The following is a 20,268-nucleotide window of genomic DNA, read 5'->3' as shown; positions in this document are numbered from 1 at the left end:
AACAGTGATGAGGCCCTACTTGTACTCCCTGGGTTAACTAGCAAGGTGGCAGTTGCTTCTTTCTTTGGTGGGAAAACAGAGATCGATCTGGTACTGTCTTCCAGTAGGTTGGAGTCTAATATAGGGTAATTCCTAACACTAGCTGGATCAGATTTGCTCTTTTTTTTCCTGCCTTTCAATGGACTTAAGCAGGAGAGGTAGTACAGGGAAACTTACAGTGGCTTTTTTAAAAAGCAAATGCAATTTGCTTCTTGAGAGAATCATTTTTGAAATTTGAAAAATATTTCTTACATTAGATTGGTGCAAAAGTAACCATGGTTTTTGCCATTACTTTCAAATATGTTGCTAGCATTATGAAAATGCTTTGGTGCATATCTCAAGAAAATGAAATGCTTTGGTGCATTTCACAGTGCACATAATGGACTCCTCAACGAGTGAAATGGTGGCATAGAGTGGGACATAGATATACGCAAATTCTGGGAAAATATAGTTGCAACCACAATACCACATAAGCAAAATCCCTCCTCTCCATACAGCCATCAGGGACCACGTGGCATTATATGGTTCATATAAAATATCTCCAGAAAAGATGAAAAAGTTAGAGCACAAAGGCTGGCCAGTATTAGTTTAGGTGTAGCCATTAAATTATAATCAGACTCAGAAATGCAGAGAAACTTATTTGTACAAAGACCATAAAACATGGTGATTCAAGCATTAACTCAAGAGCCACAACATCTGGATTTAAATCCTAATTTTGTTACTTACTTACTGGCTGTGCAATCTTGGTCAAGTCACTTACTCTTCCCATGCTTAAAGTTCAATAAATTTAACATCTATTCATAGGATGGTTTCGAGATTAAATGAATTAATATAGGGAAAATATTTAGAACAGTTTCTGGCATCTGGCAAGCACTGTAGAACTGCAATATTATTATCATTATTAATTCTAGTCCCATTTATATTGAAATCCTTATAATTATTAACTATTCCTTATATGATACTTACAGGCAGAATGTATATCTGGGGAAAATTCCGGAGAAATCGCCATTCTCTCTGTAGATAGTCCAGAGACCCAATGAACACTATGTCCTTCAGCTCCTTCCTGGTATAGTTGCTGGCTCTCAAGGGCATTACAAAGTTCCGAAGCCCTATCAGGGCTGATTGGGCATCTCCAAATACACATGCTACAATGTGGTTCCGAAACTTATGTTTTAACTTGCGACTTCGTTTCTAAGGATAAGGATTCCAGAGTCTGGTCATTTTTATAAACAAGATGAGAATCCCTCCAAATGGACCACCGCTCCTCCTCCCAATTCTTCTAGGTACATCCATAGCTCTACCTTCATAAGGTGAATAGAATTTTGCAAATTGTTTATAAAAAACAGAACTCATGCGTAAGTGGTGCAATTACACCTTTTACTTTTTTTGTGGAATTTCTTTTTTATTTCACTCTCTTTTTAGTTTTCTATTAGCTTGGAGTGCATCAACTAAAACTCAGATTAGCATCATTCTTCAGGGTGTGAAATCATTGGACCAAATGGAGAAAGTATTTCTTGATTTTTATTACATATTTTTAGCCTTGTATGTGCCACAGTAAAATTCGGTGAAAACCTAAGAATCCAAATTCAATGCTAAATTATGTCTTTTAGTGTTATACAGCTATAACATATTGCATATTCAGTGGGGTTTCATTCATTAATTTGAACCATATGAATTTACCTTTTTACGGGTCAAAAATGGTTGAACAGTGGCAATTTCATATGGTTCAGTTGAATACACTGAACTGGTTCTATAGACTCCTGCATCAAGGAAATTCATCAAACAAAATGTATAAAAGAAAAAGAAATATTATAAAAATTTCATTTCCCCATCCTGTGTCCAAGTGTTCTCATTGTTCAAGTCCCACCTATGAGTGAGAACATGCGGTGTCTGGTTTTCTGTCCTTGTGATAGTTTGCTCAGAATCATGGTTTCCAGCTTCATCCATGTCGTGGGGTTGGGGGAGTGGAGAGGGATAGATAGCATTAGGAGACATACGTAATGTAAATGAAGAGTTAATGGGTGCAGCACACCAACATGGCACACGTGTACATATGTAACAAACCTGCACATTGTGCACATGTACCTAGAACTTAAAGTATAACAAAAATTTTCATTTGATCTCAAACATTTGAATATGTCTCATACTACTATCAGCATTGCCAATTGTTAACATTGTCCCTGTGTCTCTAAGTTGAAAACAAAAGAATATGTATGGAATATATTTAGGTTTCTCCCACAGTTATAGAGACCCATAAAAACAATAAATGTAACTTTTAAAGAATGATATTCCTGTGGGAAACTTATCTTAAGCCTATGTGTGGTTTCTGTCAGAGTACGGCTAATGTCTCCTCTTAACAGCACTGAGATGTGACAGAGAGAACCCTGGACTCGGAGTCAGAAGATGTGATTTTGTATTCTGGTTCTATTGTTAGCTATATGACTGAGCAAATTACTTAACTTCTCTGGTTCTCAATTTCTTTGTGTTTAAAATGGAAAAAAATAAAACAAAGAGTTAATTTTGTTGTAGGACATAATATATTGAATGTGTTTATTTCTTAACTCACTAAAAGTTGTTCAATAACTATCAATCAAATTTAAAAGTTATTGAATTTCTATATTTTCAAAGGAGGACACTTAGAAGCTGGTACAGAGTAAGTTAAGTGTATTTAAATTTCAGCATGAGCATTTCCTGTATTCCTAGACACATAAAGACTCAGAATACTTCAAATGGATATATCATTCTTCTTTATGCCAGTCCTTTGCTCGGTTAAATGGCAATCTTCTATGAAACAGGCACTGATGAAATTTAACAGGATAAACAAGTAGCATCTGACATTTCAACAATTAAAAGTTTACCAAATTAGCATATACTGGGAATATTGTACTGTACCCTCCTTCCAAGAGGGATCTCCCTGCGAGGGGAAATAAAGCTACTTGTCTGGAGAGCCTTCCTAGAGTGATATGAATCTTAACCAAATCTATTAAATAATTGTCTCTAGCTAATCCGATTAGTTTTAACTTGAATAATGAAGCCTCTAACTGTATTTAATGTAACATGTCTAAAGTCCAACAATTGCTCTTCTGAGTAGAACTAAACAATTAGAAACAAGATACATGGCAGAGTGCATTAATGGGCACAGCTAGAGAGGCAATTTCTCCGAGAAACTGTGGCACAAAACTGTCTCCTGATTAAGAAAGATGGTGGCTATTGGAGGAAGGGGAGGATGTCCTATTTCTTCAAAGTAACTTAAATTGATCATTTCTACTTGACCCTTTTGCAGATGAAACCAAGTTTAAAGGCTCCTCAAATTTTGCAGTCCAGATATTTCTTTCCTAGGGGTACACATTTCAAATTTCTTAGCATTTTTAAAACTAGAAGGCATCCTAAAGTTAACAAAAGACCCAGTTGGTATTCTGAACTATATTCCATATCAAGTATCATAAGGGAAATATCAATCATGGCAACCTGTCTGCATTCTTAATAAATATGATCTAATAAAACTTCTGCTATTTCCATCCTTTGGTCTCAAATGTCTCAATCTGCAACCAACTTCCTAACCTTTCTAAAGATTTGCCTCCCACTGAAAATATGTTTGTCTTCCTGCTCAACGGATGTTTATTTTGTATAGTTCAGAATAAGACGTAATTGCTAAAATGGTGAGTTTCAGCAACCCTAATAGTCTCCAGTTGGTATGACAGCTCTGACAGTTTTGTGTTTCTGATCAAATGATGGATCATGCTTTTATAAAAGTTGAAATATATTCTGTCAGGACATTGGCACTGAGCCACAAAGATGTGTATGTATGCATGTGTGCATCTATCAAAAAAGTGAACTAAACTCTTTTGGAAAGCAAGAAAATATATATAAGTATCAATTAGTCATATATAAAAAAATATATAGGGTTCATACAGCATGCAAACAATCATTTTTATTAGTTAAATTTATCAGCTACTACTTGTAAAGTAAACCACTAAGATTATACTTCAGTTTCCAACTCCAGAAAATTACAGTAGGGGGGCATCTGGAAAGCAGGTGCCAGACCCTGGGTTAGGATACAAGACTTTTTCCATCTTAGTTGCAGGTATTTCTGTGAGTTGAGTTAGTTTGTCTCTTTGAGAAGAGAGACAAGGATATGACTGTAATATCTACAAAGATTCACCCTGGTTGTATGGAGTGTTTAGGACGCATATTTGTGGCTAATGTGTTAAATCTAAGTAGAGCCAGCTTTAAGAAAAACCACTACAGAAAATCCAAATTTCAAAACCAATACATTAGAAAAATTCTTATTTACTTAAAAAAAAAAAAGACTACAGAGTCCTTGTAAACAGTAGGTTTCCCTGGTGCATTTAAATTAATTAGATTTACTAGGAAAACAGCAAAATTTTGAGAACATTATTCTGAATAACTGAGTCAGCCAAACTGTTAAAGGAGAGAGGAAATAGTTGAAGACATATAATTGTTTGAAATTCCAGCATATTACTCATGTAGGCTTTGTCAAATGCCTCATGTGTTACTTTGTATATTATTCATATGGCTGGTGAGGGATATGGGTTTTTTTTTCTTTTTTTGACAAATTCATAGTTTACAAAGAGAAGTGACAGGTGCTTATGACTAACATAGGAACATCATTTACCCTAAGAAATGCTTTATCTTATTTGAGATTTGATGATGCAAGATCACCTACCAGAGTCACCTTGTCCAAAGAGATTGGTTTGCACCAGTGAAACATCCCACTGCTATCAAGCTGGTCAGAATCTTGTTCTACATCATGTGGAAAAGTCCTAAATAGGAAGAATTGAGAGTTAGTTTGAGACTATTTGGAGCTCCTCTGTAACAAAGCCGAGATGTAAAACTCATCAGAGCCTTGAGATCAAAGAGGAGAATAGCATAAGTAGAATGACCACAGGTCTGTAAGACTCTAGAATAAAGGCTTAGATGTGAAGAGCACAAAGAGCCCAGACTGTATCATAGCTGAAGACACACTTTGGGCAAAAGCTACATAGGGATTTTTTTTTTTTTTTTGCCTTAGATTATATGTACCTTGAAGATAGTTATTTCTGGTTTTAATTTTGATACTGTATGATACTGTTATTCATTGGTAGATATCATGAGTAGTGTTTTGGGCACCTGAATATAGAATTTACATAGCTGTAAGAGATTCAATCACGGGTGATATTTCTCTCCTTAGCATATTTTCCTCCTGTCTCCTTTCCATATATTTTTCTGAATGGTTCCCTGTTGAAACATTCTGATTTAGTAAATACTTTTTGCATTCTTTAAAGCTTTCATCACTGGTCTGCATTTGCCTAGACTTTGCTTTGATCTTGATCTAAGTCTTGGCAATGCCATCCCCGTGGTCACCCCACACTGCAGTTAGACACAAGTTTGTTTCATAATATATTCAATTCATGACAGGGTTGGATGTTCTTTTGAAAAATCTCACTCTCATCCTAAGGAATGCATATTTGCTTGTGAGAGAATAAGAAAACCCTTGTCAAATTACAGAAAATCGAGGATTAGAAAGGCCTATATCAGCCAGGAAAATCTAGGCTTACACTGCAGAAACAACCTTAACATCCCCAGGGCCTAACACAACACAACTTACTTCTTCTCACCTACACGATATATTTTACTCAGGTGAAAAGATGTTTCTGCTCCACACAGGCAGCCAGAACCTGGGGGACAGAGGTTCTACCATCTTATGGCCTCAACATCTGGAACATGCATACTCCTCAGTCACCAGGCAGGGGAGGACAAAGGAACTGGAGAACCAAGCCTAGGCCTCTAACTGCTTTGGTCCAGGGTGACTCCCTTCATTTCTCCTCACATCTCATTGGCCAGAATTAGTCACATGGCTTCTGCTGACTTTAAGAGGTCTGGAGAACATGGGAAGTAACTTAAATTGTTCAGTAAACATTTCTGTCTCTGCCAGCAACTTTAAAGACTACCCGCCCTTATTTTATGCATAAAAGTCAAAGAGCTAACAAAGTGCAAAACTGGCATTTGAATAGAGTGCTGAAGTTGAGGTTACCAACCTCACCATATCCAGCTGCTTTCCTTCCTGAGTGTAGGGACAGGTAGGTGGGGCCATGTGACTAGTTCTGTCCAATGAAATGTGAGAAGAGATGGGTCAGGCAGTGAGAAGCTCTCAGGTGAAGTTCTCAGGGTCTCTCCTAGCCTGGCTGCTCCAGTGGGCACCTTGAGCTGAGTGCCCTGGCTTGCTTGGCCTATGCTGGACATGTAATGTGAACAAGAAATAAACCTTTCTTGTGCTCAGCCACTGAGATTTCATAGTTGTTATCAGGGCATAAGTCCATCCCATTCTAACACCAATTCCTTTTGCAAAACACATGTTCCATGGTATATTAGTAACTGGAGACATCCTAGAAGTAACCAGAGTTTGAGAGCAATGGCCCCTCTTTGACAGTCACTGATATGGTCTGGCTGTGTCCCCACCCAAATCTCATCTTGAACAGTAGTTCCCATAATCCCCATGTGTCATGGGAGAAACCCAGTGGGAGGTAATTGAATCATGGGGATGGTTACCCTCATGCTGGTCTTATGATAGTGAGTGAGTTCTTAGGAGATTTGATGGTTTTATAAGGGGCTTCTCTCAAAATTCACTTTGCACTTCTTCCTGCCACCATGTGAAGAAGGACTTCCTTGCTTCCCCTTCCACCATGATGGTAAGTTTCTTGAGGCCTCCCCAGCCATGCTAAACTGTGAGTCAACCAAAACTGTTTCCTTATAAATTACTCAGTCTCAAATATTAGCAGTGTGAGAACAGAATAATGTAGTCACAGTGCACTTTGGCCTGTGAAAGGTTCTGACAACAGCATATAAAAGGATTTCTGCGATATAGAAATCCTTTAAAAATTGTATAACCCAATGTTTCACAACTTATCTGACAAAAGCTTTCACTATTTACTTACACGCTTACTTATTTTATTTATTTAAAAGTATCTGTTATTGTCCCCTAAAGTCTTTTGGAATATACTGTACTGTGTGTCACATTACAGATTCAGTCATGCTCATCTCAGATGTAACTGATAACAATGTTCTCCCATGCAATTTTACTCTACATCTTGGGAGAAATACAATCTATTCCCCTTCATGCTGCAGGGTTATGGGGTTTCCTTGTGAATTAATACAGTTTATTATTCAACGCCTAGCCCCCAAACTCAGACCTCAACATAATGACAAGCAATTTTGCTTTCCTCAAGCAGTCTAGATTCTAAATTGATATCTTACACCTTATTTTTTTTTCAGACAAAAGAACTTACTCCAACTTAGATTGAAGTGTCATACTTCAAAGTAATAGGACAGAGAGGACCTAGAAGGAGAAGCCAGGATAGGGGGAATGGGATACTAGAAACAGGTTTGGAAAGTCAGAGAGGATAATTCCTAACAAGAGTGGCCAAGGTCTTGATGCAATCCTTAATCTCCTCTTGCACTTAAGAACTACCTATAAACTTAGTGGGTTTAGTGAATTCTAATCATTTGCCTAGTTAGACGATGTAACATATAGGCTTCAAGGTCAGCTTGACCAAAATGGGTTACCCTGTTCATTCAAATTAACATATCTTTTGGCAATTTAAATATCTATAAGCCATGAGCTCCAACACCAAGTTCCAAAAGACCCACAGGCTCTCTTAATTGCACCAGACAGGACCCTGATGACAGCCTTATGACAAGCTTCTTAATGGGACTCACCAGCAAACACAGCTAATACCTGAGTCTGGTCTTGATTTTCATCAGGATTTGGAGAATTGATGAATAGTATTATTCATCCATAGAACCTCTTTGTCTCTATCAGTCGCTTCCTAGACACTCTCCCTAGGATTCCTCAGAACATGTGTTTACATATCATGACCAAGTTGGTAGTGACTGTCTTTCAGGGACTCTTTGAGAACAATTTGGAAATAGCTATGTTGCCTTTTAGGAGGTGGTTCCCTGCTGTCTGCCCTCAGCACTCAAGTCTACAGCTGCTACTACTACTTTCCTTCTGGTCACTTTCTTCAGCTTTTCTCTACTTCCCCTCCTTCTCCACCCTCTCCACCCTCATGATAAATGAAGAGTCTTTGGTCTGGTAATTAAATGCCCTTTTGGCAAATTTAAGGTGATCTTCTCCCAAGCACATTTTAACATGACTCAGAATAGGGAATCAATCACTGTACATTTTTATCATAATAAAAGTGTGATATATGTATACAAGCTGTCACAGGCAACATTTTTCTTCATTCTAATGTTATGAAAAACAGACATGCCTTAAAGGAAACACCTGTTGGAGACCGATATTTAAAAACTTCTGGAGGAAACCCACTTCATCATAAAGGCATCCATCTGGTGTCCTTGCCAAAGCAAAACCGAATGCAATTTACATCACCATCCCTTAACTGAAGCTCCCTTCTGCCATATGCTTTGCAAATGTCATGATCCTCACAGAAACATACTCTCCTACAGAGACTAATAAATCATCTATGAGAATGTTCAGCACCAGCAGTCTTAGAACTGGGAAGCAAGGAATAGACCATAAAGGTTATGCTATAGGAGAAAAAGGTAGCCACGGGGTACCATTCAGGTCAAAAAAAGACCTGTCAAAGTCTGACCAAGGTCGAGGGGGCTTTGTATATAGGAGAGGCTGGCAAGAAATGTGGCGGGAGTTTTATGGGGTGGCCTTCAGCAGGATGTGTTTGGGATAATGGTGGGGTTGGTTCCCTTGGTCACATATCTTGCTTCTTACTGCCCAAGCAACAGCGTGTTGTATTTTTGCCTGGGAGCATCCAGGAAGCAATGAACCTTGAAATGTCTGAGTCCCATCTCCAGCTTTCAGCTTTGGAAGCTGCTGGATAAGAACAGTTTTTGCAGCCTGTCCACTTGTGGCTGCATAGAGCAGCACGCAAATCAGCGTTCCTTTCTGATGATTGCTTTTCTTTGGATTGCTTTGATATGCATGAAGACTGTGTCTCATGAGCAGAATGTGTTGCCTCATGAACAGAACGTGTCACTTGAACATGTTCCAGCAGGGAAAGGCAGCTCTGTTTTCTGTGACCATTCTGAATAGAACTTCTATTCTCTCATGTTCCTAGCAACTTATTCTGTATAAATCCTATCAGTTAAAGGAAAAAATAAATAAACCTTGTGCCTTTGGTTGCCAGTGGTGGCACCTGATGAAAGACAGACCAAACCATGTAAGAAAACTTCTATTAAGAAGGTAGACTAGGTTTCATTGTGCCAGGTCAGGAGGCATGGTTTCCAAGAATGTAAATTTGTTATCATTATTTTCTCCAACTTACAGATTTGACTCAGATGATTCTTGAAGGTGATCTGCCAAAAAAATGAGATCTTCCACTGTTCACAATATTTATTAGAAAGTTCAAAAAGCCTCTACAATTCCTTTTTTTTTTCTTTCGTAGACCTCATTTTCGGCTATGTTAGGAAATCCTGGCTTATGACCATTCTACTTGAAATTTCCTTAAAACCCTACAGATGGCTTGTAAATTCTTAAGAGAGAGTTTTCTGGCCTGGATGCAGAGTAATATATTTTTGGGGCAAGATTTGAGTTTTACAGAAATAACAACTTTCATGAAGTTCTAGCATAGAGAGAAGGAGGGAAGAGCATTTGTGTGTCCAGCAGTTTAAGTGGCTTTCTTGGTTCAATCTTTTGAAAACTCCATTGTGACTGTCTCTTGAACATAATAGTCAAGTTCTCGCCAAAACTCAAGAAAAAAATCCTGTGTCTCAGGATGCCTTTGATGGTTCTGAGATTTTTGTATATCAAAGGCCACATGTGCCCTCTCTCCAATGACTTTATATATAATATAGCAAGGCTATTCAGTTTACACCTGACTTGGAAACACTCACTTATTGTCAATTCTGATGAATTCTGCATGTTATGGGGAAAAAAATCACCAAAAATTGGGGAATGTAAGGACAGGTTACATATGCAGTGCTTCCCACCTGATCCTACTCACATACCCCCATCCCACAGCGATACACATATTGTAGTCAAATATTAAAATCTGAGCCTAATCTTTATGGCCACATTATGATTTAATTTTTCTGGATTTCATCTCATTGCTGTTTATTCATTACGAGGCATTTTATTTTACCTTAGAGGGAAATTTAAGATTTAAAAAAATTGATAATTTTATATAGTTCATTTCCCCAGGAACCTGTGTATGAGCAAGCTGAAAAGAGATCCTATGAGTGCCAAGAAACTTTCAGGACCAAGCAACTGGGGACATAATTCACCCTCCCTGTTAGAAAGGCCTCTGTGACTCCTTCCTTTCCTACGAGGAGTGAAATGGGCACCAGGCTCTGTGTCTTGCATCCAGCTTGGCCAGTTAATCCTTGCTGTCACTCCTTTACCGGGTAAAGTTTTATAAAGACCTGCCATGAAGTCTCATGGGATGTGACATACATTGACAGCAGCCTGGTTACTTCCAAAGCACCAAGCCCCCTTGCTTGCCATCTGGGACAACCTTAGGAAACCATTTGAGAAGAGGAAAATAAACCCACTGTCTACCAGCCATTCTGCTTTGCTTGGGTTTCCCAGGACATGGAGACTTTCAGGACTAAAACTGGTCACTCTGTTGCCCAAATGGAGATACTTTTTTGTGCTAATTTGAAAAGCTCCCTGAGAGGAAGAAGAGGAAAGAAAGAATAAAACACTTGAAATATCATGCCTAGAAAGCCTTCCACGTTGTGCAGAAAACTTTCTACACCTCTGTGTTTATTGATGAGCTCTGTTGATGTTTAATGGAAGAGCAGGCAGAGAAGACAGTTAGGTGGCCAATAGCCCTGAAATGTTTTAAGATAAATAGGTTCTGTATTCTTCAACCTCTCTCCACTTCCTGGTCTCTCCTGATTCTTTGCATACACAGAGTCGTCATGAAGTCATTATTAAATTATAAACTTTAATAGTAGAGATAATAGGTATGATTTTAAAAACATCTGTAAATGGTATTTTTTAAAGGAGGTATATAAAAATTCAGGATATCTTTCTATTCAGTGTAATCTAATTTCAGTCTACGTAGGAGAATGTAAACTGTATTCTAAGGTAAACCAGATCAGCTGTGAGCGGAGCGTTCTGTTTGCCTTTAAATGCTGCTTTACAGATGGGCTCTATCAAACTTGTGGCCTCTGCTTTCAATGTTTACAATATAAAATCTCCACAAAGGCTTTTTTTTCTATCTTCTAGCTTAGAAGTTAGATCCAAGGTCAGAGTGGCCCCAGCCCAGGTGAGGCAAGACCAGGATAGAGTTTCTGTTAGATAAACCCACATCTGAGCCGATATTTGAACTTCTCTGTGTTAAGCTTTGCTTTATTTCTGATGAGTAAAAACTGACAGCTTTTCCACAGAGCATTTTCTGTGAAAACACTTGTGTAGGCATCTCTGAGTATAAATTGTTACCAGACGAAAAGAGAAAGATAAAAAGACAATTTCCCTCTTTCTCACCCATTCTACAGATGAACCCTCATTTAAATCCCTTTACATTTCATGGATATTGCATTTGGGATTTTCTATAACATGAGGACAAATGAGATATGACCCAGAGTAGGTTCCTTTAATAAAAGTCAGAGTCTGTGCCCTCGACAAGCCTCGGGCTCATGGCAACCCTCATAGGAGACATTTCCTCAGCCAATTTTTTTCAGCATAAGGTTATAGTTTTAGGTGCTCTTTCCCACACTCTCCAACACTTTCTAAATATCAACTTGCATAGTAAGTGTAGAGGTTGACCTAAATAAAAAATACTTCCGCCGGGCGCGGTGGCTCATGCCTGTAATCCCAGCACTTTGGGAGGCCGAGGCGGGCGGATCACAAGGTCAGGAGATCGAGACCACGGTGAAACCCCGTCTCTACTAAAAAAACACAAAAAATTAGCCGGGCGCGGTTGTGGGCGCCTGTAGTCCCAGCTACTCGGGAGGCTGAGCCAGGAGAATGGCGTGAACTCGGGAGGCGGAGCTTGCAGTGAGCCGAGATCGCGCTACTGCACTCCAGCCTGGGCGACAGAGCGAGACTCCGTCTCAAAAAAAAAAAAAAAAAAGAATACTTCCCTCCCATAGACAGTTGTGGCATACAGTTTTCTTTGTGTATTGGACAATGAACTGAACAATTAAGTCAGTTACTCTGACACTTTCAATCCTAAAATGCATCACTGAAACAAATGCAAATTTCATACACAAGACTGTATTTTTTTTTCTTTTTTCCATTTTAGTGGGGTATGGAGATGGGGAGTAGGAGCATGAGATATCTGAAAACTACTTCCCTTTTCATTGTATTGATTCACTTCCCAAGGTTTTATGGGATTGAGTTCAGGTCAGGGTTCAACATGACATAAATGCTTTCTTTATGCAGTGGGTTGGGAGGCTTGGCCTGGAAAATTATTAACATTAATATCCCCCAAAAGGAATTGGAACTGGAAAAAGATAGCACCCATCAAAATGTTACTGGTGTGAGGTGCCCATGTGTTTATGTGTGTGAGAGAAGGATAGAGGGGGTAGATATCAAACTCTGCAGAGGAAATTAAAATAATTGCAGGGTATGTGGATATTTTAATGTATTTTCTCTACAAATGGGAAGTTATTTGTGAAGTATTCTTATCCATATTGCTTAGTTTCTCTGAAATCCCTGTGGCTGAAAGTTGAAATGGAGTCAACATAGTGTGCTGGTGATTATGGATTTTTGAAAACATTGGAAGGACCCAATGATGTGTTGAGGACCACAGACTTTAAAAATTTCCTCACATCTGGAAGCCATCACTGGAGGAAAGCCTGTGAATACAGGCATCCTGAGTGTTATAACATTTTACTTAGTACCAGCAACCTGTCAAGAAGCAATGGAGATAATGGAGATGGAGGCCATTTGGGATCACTCACGACATGGAGTCCTCCCGGTCTGTGTGTTACACAATGGCTATTTTTAAAAGGAGGCACGCCTTGATTAAAGATGAAAAGTTAAAAATAGGAGTCTCTTGTGGGAGGGAAAAGGTTATGGACAGTGTTCTTTAACAAGAAGATGTGATTAGTGTAGGGCTGTGACTAGGTATGAAAGGTAAGCATCAGAGTTTTTTAGTGGGCCGTATAAGAAGTGCAGGATGAGATAGCCTCAGTAAGGCAGGGGCACTCATACTTAGATGTTTCCTATGCTTTAGTTTTTTAAATTAAAGGTGAATGAAAATGGAAGGGGGTAAGAAGGAGGATATTCACCCTGCTCTGTTCACCTCTAATTTGAAATGAAGTTTCTAAAGGTCAGTAAGTCCTCAGCTTTCCTGATGTGTGACTCTTGGTCACATTCATATTTGGATTCCTTGAAGCTAAGACCTGTTGCACCAAGAAACTATCTAGATGTTCCACTTCTTATTCTAAAGCTCCAGAGGGAAATACTGGAAGTCATTTATTTCCTTGTAAATGTTTTTACTTAGTTGCAGCCATTTATGGGGGGAGAGAGGAAGACAGACAGACAGAGAAAGAGAGAGAGAGAGAGATATTCTATAAATTTTATGGGAATTTCTCTACAATTTAAAAATCACCACCAAACATACACATACACACAGCTTTTGGCAATAAAATTCTGTCTTATGTCTAATCAAAATGTCTGCACAATGGAACCACTGTGCATGCTGATAAGTGAGTTTTGACTCAGACCCTTTTTGCTATTGTCCCATAGCAAGAACAAAATCACCTCATGGTTCACCACTAGTTATAACTCATGCAGAAGCACATGCATTTCTCTCTTTACTGATCTTGTGGAGTAAATGGAAGATGCAAAATTGTGTACTGTTAAAGTTTTTTAGGTAAGCAACCTTGTCTTTTATAGACTAGAATAAACTGGCATATGTATGAAACTATCTTAATACAAATATAAATAATCTCACTTCCTGGTGATCAGTTTCTTGATTATTTTGCAAGAAAAAATGTTTTCCTATTATCTCTTTCTCTTTCATATCAAAAACTCCATTGAAATAAATTCCCAATCATGTCTCAGCTCTTTTTATTGTTTGAAAAAGAAAATAAACTGCATGTTCTCTGAAATCTTCCTCCAACCTCTTCTGTTTGATCATCTCAAAGGAGCAGACCTTCTTTCTCAGAGTTTCAGGGATAAAAGTCCAACAGTAACCACACCAAATTTTAGATGTCTTAATGATTATCACATTCTATTCTTTGATTCCTTTATCTGCTGTACTATTATTTTTTGTTTCCATGGAAAATTAAGCTTATATAATTGAGTCAATTTCTCTTTAAAAGTATTATTCACCCCTACCTTTTCCCAATTTTCCAACAACCTATTAATCTAAACTCAAAACATTTATTAGTAGTTTGGAATGAAAATTATTGCCTTTGTCAAATTATCATAAATCTAATCTTTATTGTTTCCAGACATCTGATGTGATACTGTTCATTTTAACTATCTAGAACAGAGTTGACAAATTTTATTTTGCAAAAGGCTAGATAATAAATATTTTAAGCTCTTCAGGTCAAGAGGCTACATTGGTATCATGTAGGTACTTACATAACAAGAAAGAAAAAAAGTTTTTATAAATATTCATTGATGGTATTTAAAATATAATAGTTTAGTAATTTAAATTTCTTAAATTATAGGTCTACTAATGAAAACAAAATAATTTTTAAGGAATTTTTAAAAATTGGCATTCATGTTAATATTCTCTATCATCAAAATTAATTGCAAATGTTCATATGTTAATGTTGACACCAACAAAATTTAACATATTTTATCTTTGAAAATGTCTTTTCACACAGATAGGTACTATCAAATACCAATAGTGCTCCAAGAGCATAAGATTCTATAATAATTGAGCATATTTATTGCTTAGAAGTCATTTATAGAATTTTATTAGATTCTTCTTTTGATATTTGCCTTTTAGCATGTCATTATATTGCAGATTAATCACTTGCAATGAAAGTTTAGGTAGAATCTTCTCAATTGCATTGTTAAGTAAACTTTGAAATATAGAATTTTTTTAGCACTTGCATCAAGGTCTAAAACGACAATGCTGAAATTGAGATCAGAAAATATATCTACTGAAATTTGTGTGGAAATATTAATCTCGTTTTTTATTTTAACTTTTGACAGCATGGGAAGTATATAAAGAAGCATGATATTAGTTGTGATTCAAAGATTGATGATTGTCATTGTAATTATGATAGAGCAAGTTTCACATATTAGCTCTGCTTTGACTTTCAATTGGAGATGATGAAACCTGCAGTGAATAATAAGTTTTGAAGTCGTTTAGTGTTCTGAAATAGTGGTCAACAGCACAGTTCTTCTTATTCAGAAACATTTTAATCTTGATCCAGGTTTAAAAAATAACACAAAAGGCTAGGTACAGTGGCTCATGCTTGTAATCCCAGCACTTTGGGAGGCCAAGGCGGGCAGATCACTTAAGGCCAGGCGTTTGAGACCAGCCTGGCCAACATGGTGAAACCCCACCTCTACTAAAAATATAAAAATCATCTGGGTGTGGCAGTTAGTGCCTGTAGTCCCAGCTACTTGGAAGTCTGAGGCAGAAGACTCACTTGAACCGGTGCAGTGGGGAGGGCAGAGGTTGCAGTAAGCTGAGATAGTGCCACTGCACTCCAGCCTGGGTGACAGAGAGAGACTCTGTTTCAAAAAAAAACCCACAAACAACTTTACTATTGTTAAGTTCTTAAACTGATGTGTCGTAGGGTAAGTCAGGATATTCAGCTTTTATTTCTTACAAAACTTTATGGAACTAACAATGGCAAAGTTTATGAGAGCTAATGAAGTTTACCATTGACACTTCTGGTTCAATAACTCATGATAAATTCATATATTCTTCACAAAATACTTTGTGATGGATAACACAATAAGGACTATAGTCTTTATGCATTTTACATTTTACGAACTTTGTAAATTTGTCTAACTAGGACTGTTTCTGGTCCACGTGTATTTTTGTATCAGGTGTATTACATCTTAGCAGATTCTGCTTCAGATTATACTGACTTAATATTTTCTCAACTTCTTTGAATATATTTTCACAGGTAGTTGTGCCATGCAAACTATTCACAGAGGCCATTTAGGCACTTCAAACTCTGCACTGACTCCTTGAATAAACAATAACTAAGCTGTATCAGTAATGTATGTTAACATATTAAAAGCTGAGGGAAACCACTCACAACTATTTTCCTTATTTTTAAGTGATATTAATATTGCTTCTGATGTCTTCAATTCTTCTAGCAATGATTTTTGCTGAAAGGTTAATAGTGCTAGGCAGTTTTATTTTGTCTGGATACATCTTTTGGTCTTCTGCAATCAAACATAATTTAATTGACTCGCCATCAGTAAATGACTTCTCTTTCTTGGTTAACAAGTGAGTCACTCAGAAACAAACTCTGGTTGCAAATTCTGCTGTGCTAAGATGTTCTTTTAAAATTTTATAATTTTTCTAACCATGGCTTCACCGTGAATTGGGAATATTGTATTAAGTGCCAAGTTTGATAATATCAGCATATATTGTATTCTTTTACCACAGTTATACTTTCATCACAAATGAAACACAATGCTTTGTATGGCAAATCATATAAAAACAGGTAGCGAAGTGGATTTTGACTTCTAATCTAGAAAGCAGACTGATACCATTTTAAAATAGCATTTGCATAGACCAAAGATATCACAAATACTCAGTGGCATTTGTTAATGGAAAATTTTTTTGTGAATTATCTATATTTCTAACATTTTTGGATTTTTGGCTTGCCAACTAAAAGTGTCAAGTTAGAGATGAAGAAAGGCATTGCTGCAAAGAGACGGTCTTAAACCAGCTTGAGAGACCATTACACGTTTAATAATAAGACGAAAAATAACTATAAAAAGTAACTACAAGGGACATTCTTCCAGAATGGCAGAGTTAGGGCCTTTGAATATTCACTATTCTACACAAGCAATGAGAATATTGACAAAAAAATTATCAAAATCAACATCTTCAGAGTTCTGGAAATAAACCAGAGACTTGAAGCAATATGAGGAGTATTTGTTTAAGAAAAAATGATGAGATCTTGGTAAGAACAATAAGTTTCATGGTATTTTTGAGAAGTGCTATTCCCATTCTGCTCTCTTTAGTTCAACAGCAGCCTTCAAGATCAGAAGCCTTACAATAACAGTAGCTCTGAAAACCAGCAGTCTGGCAGCCACCAGAGAGAAAATAATAGATCTGAAGCTGTTAAATATGTTTATTCACAGAATATGTTACTATTTGAGCTTTCTAGCAGCTCCCTGGAAATGCCCACTTGCAGGGCTTATCTTTATTTGGCCTGGGAGCTTCCTCAGTGGAATTTTTTCCTGAGGCATTTTAAAAAAATAATCAGCAGTAATTTTTTAAAATTGCAAGTATCTGAGTTATAGTTAACAATGTGGCCAAAAAAGACTCATAAAAATCTTCAAAAGAAAAAGCTGGAGAATTAGAAGTCTATAGAGAGGACCAGGTGTGGTGGCTCATGCCTGTAATCCCAGCACATTGGGAGGCTGAGGCAGGTGGATCACCAGAGGCCAGGAGTTCAAGACTAACCTGGGCAACATGGTGAAACCTCATCTCCACAAAAAAAAAAAAAAAAAAAAAAAAAAAAAAAAAAAGTAGCTAAGCATGGTGGCTCACATCTATAATAACAGCTACTCAAGAGGCTGAGTCAGGAGAATTGCCTGACCCCAGGAGGTGGAGGTTGCAGTGAGCTAAGATTGTGCCACTGCACTCTGTCCTGGGTGACAAAGCAAGACTCTTGTCTCAAACAAAACAAAAGAAAATAACCGACTTCTTATAGAGGGTATTAAAAGGTTTTGAAACATTCACTGTAGGAAACTAAATAAAAATAAAATCATGTGCATGTGCAGAGTTGTAAATACACCTAGGGAAAAAAACCTGAGATATTCCTAATCTCTTCTGGCTGATACTGAGACTGCACAAACCAAAAATGAAGGCTAAGGCAAAGATGTAAACTGCTAAAATGTCAAAGGAATTACCTCAACATGCACACAGAATCCCTTGGCAAATATAAGAAGACTTATCAGTTGAAGGCATTTAAGGAAATCTCAGTGCAATCATTAGCTGACCATAAAGCTAAGTGAGTAGAGATTTAAGTGTCAATGTACAACAAAGCCTAGCAAAATAGTTTTTAGAGTTGTCATATAATATTATTTAAAATGCCTGGCTTTCAACAAAAAAATTATGAGACACAAAGACAGAGGAAGTATGGGCCATACCTGGCAGGTGGGGTGGGGGATGGGAACACCAATAGATAGATTACAAGAAAAAAAAATGGAAATTCTGGAGTTAAAAACTACAATAACTGAAAAGAAAATTTTAGTGGAGGAGCTCAACAGCAGATCTGAGTTGACAGAAGGAATAAATGAGCTTAAATATAAGTCAATGGAGATAATGCAGTCAGAAAAATAGAAATAAAAACCTATTGAAGAAATATACACAGAAATTTGACAAAACTGTGGGACATCATCAAGTGTATCAACATACACAAAATGGGAGTTCCAGAAATAGGGGAGAGAGAGAAAGAAGAAAGAATACTTAGATAATGGACATGAATTTTACATATTTAATGGAAACATTAACTTACATATATAAGCAGCTAAAGGAAGTTTATGTAGAGTAATCTCAAAGATATTCACACCTGGATATATCATAATCAAATTGTTCAGAGCCAAGGGCAAATAGGAATCTTGAAAGCAGCAAGCAAAAAGCAATTCAGCATCTACAAGGGACTCTTAATAAGATTAACAGCTAATTTCTCATCAGAAACCATGAAAACCAGAAGGCAGTGGAAGAGCATATATAAAGTTCTCAAAAAAAAGACATATCAATTAAGAATTCTATATCCAACAAAGTATTATTCAAAAATGATGAAGAAATGGAGGTATTTTCAGATAAAGAAAAATGGCCAGAATTGTTGTTTGCAAACTTTTATTATGAATAATACTAAAGAGTATTACAATTCCTTCAGGCTGAAGTGAAAGGATGACAAACATTAACTTGCATCCACATTAAGAAATAAAGAGTATCAGTAAAAGTAATTACATAGGTAAATAGGAAAGATAGTATTATCTCTCTATGCATCCGTCCATTCATCCATCCATTATTCCATCCATCCATCCATCCATCCTTTTGTATTATCTTGTCTGACTTAAAATACAAGTTTGCAAAGCAATTATAGGATTGTGTTGATGAATCTATAATATTATCAAGATGTAATTTGTATGATAATCATAGCATAAAGGTGAGGCAAAGAATTAGAGCTACATAGAAGTAAAATAGTTGTGTACTAGTGAGTGTTGATGAACCTATAATATTATCAAAATATAATTTGTATGATAATCATAGCATAAAGGTGAGGCAAAGAATTAGAGCTACATAGAAGTAAAATAGTTGTGTACTAGTGAAAATAAGATGGTATTAATATGAACTATGTGGCTATAAGTTGTTAATTGTAATCTCCGAGGCAACCACTAATAAAATAAAAATATTCTAAAAGAAATCACAAGAGAATTAAAATGGTACAATAGAAAATATCTATTTAACAAAAAAATAAGGCAGTAATTGTAGAATAGATTAAAAATAGACAAGAGACATATATAAAAAATGCCAAAATGGCAGACTTAAATGCTTCATTATTCATAATCAATTTAGGTGTAAATAGATTACACTAATAAAAAGGCAGAGGTTGTAATAATATTCATAAAATATGTATTTCATTTACAAGAGAAAGAATTTAGATTCAAAGCACAAATAGGTTGAAAGTAAAAGGATGGAAAATAACAGCCTGAAAATAGTAATTAAAGGAGAACTGTAGTGGTCATACTAATAATAAACACAACAGACATCAAGAAAAAAGGTACTAAATACAAGTGTTAGCATGATTTATCTTTCTTCATTATTTTATTTTAATCTGTCCAAATATTTATATTAAAAGTAGATTTCTTATATACAGCACATGTTGAGTCTTGTTTCTTTATCAACTCTAACAATAGCGGTCTTTTAATTGTTGTATTTATGCCACTCATATTGAAAAGATTATTGATATGGTTGGATTAATGTCTACCACATTTGTAACTGTTTTCTAATTTGTTACATTTGTTCTTTCTTTCCTGTCTTCTCTGGTTTTGATTGAACATTTTATATGATTTCATTTTATCTCTTTTTGTAGCATAATACAACACTTATATTTATTTTTTTAAATTAGGAG

The 20,268-nt window shown here is 36.6% G+C and overlaps 1 protein-coding gene across 1 annotated transcript in view; it reads right to left on the bottom strand.

Moving 5' to 3' along the window:
* KCNU1 (potassium calcium-activated channel subfamily U member 1) overlaps positions 1–20,268 on the bottom strand; it is a 162,599-nt gene that overhangs the window by 30,904 nt on the left and 111,427 nt on the right. The window contains exons 20-21 of the mRNA XM_077942816.1: positions 4,727–4,823; positions 1,006–1,230 (exon numbers count right to left, since the gene is read on the bottom strand). Coding sequence (XP_077798942.1) covers positions 1,006–1,230; positions 4,727–4,823 — 322 coding nt within the window. The remainder of the gene's footprint in view (positions 1–1,005; positions 1,231–4,726; positions 4,824–20,268) is intronic.

Source organism: Macaca mulatta, chromosome 8 (assembly GCF_049350105.2).
Source record: "Macaca mulatta isolate MMU2019108-1 chromosome 8, T2T-MMU8v2.0, whole genome shotgun sequence".
Classification (NCBI taxonomy): Eukaryota; Metazoa; Chordata; class Mammalia; order Primates; family Cercopithecidae; genus Macaca; species Macaca mulatta.
The sequence above is the reverse complement of the archived record's forward strand: the minus strand, read 5'-3'. Positions and strand labels throughout refer to the sequence as shown.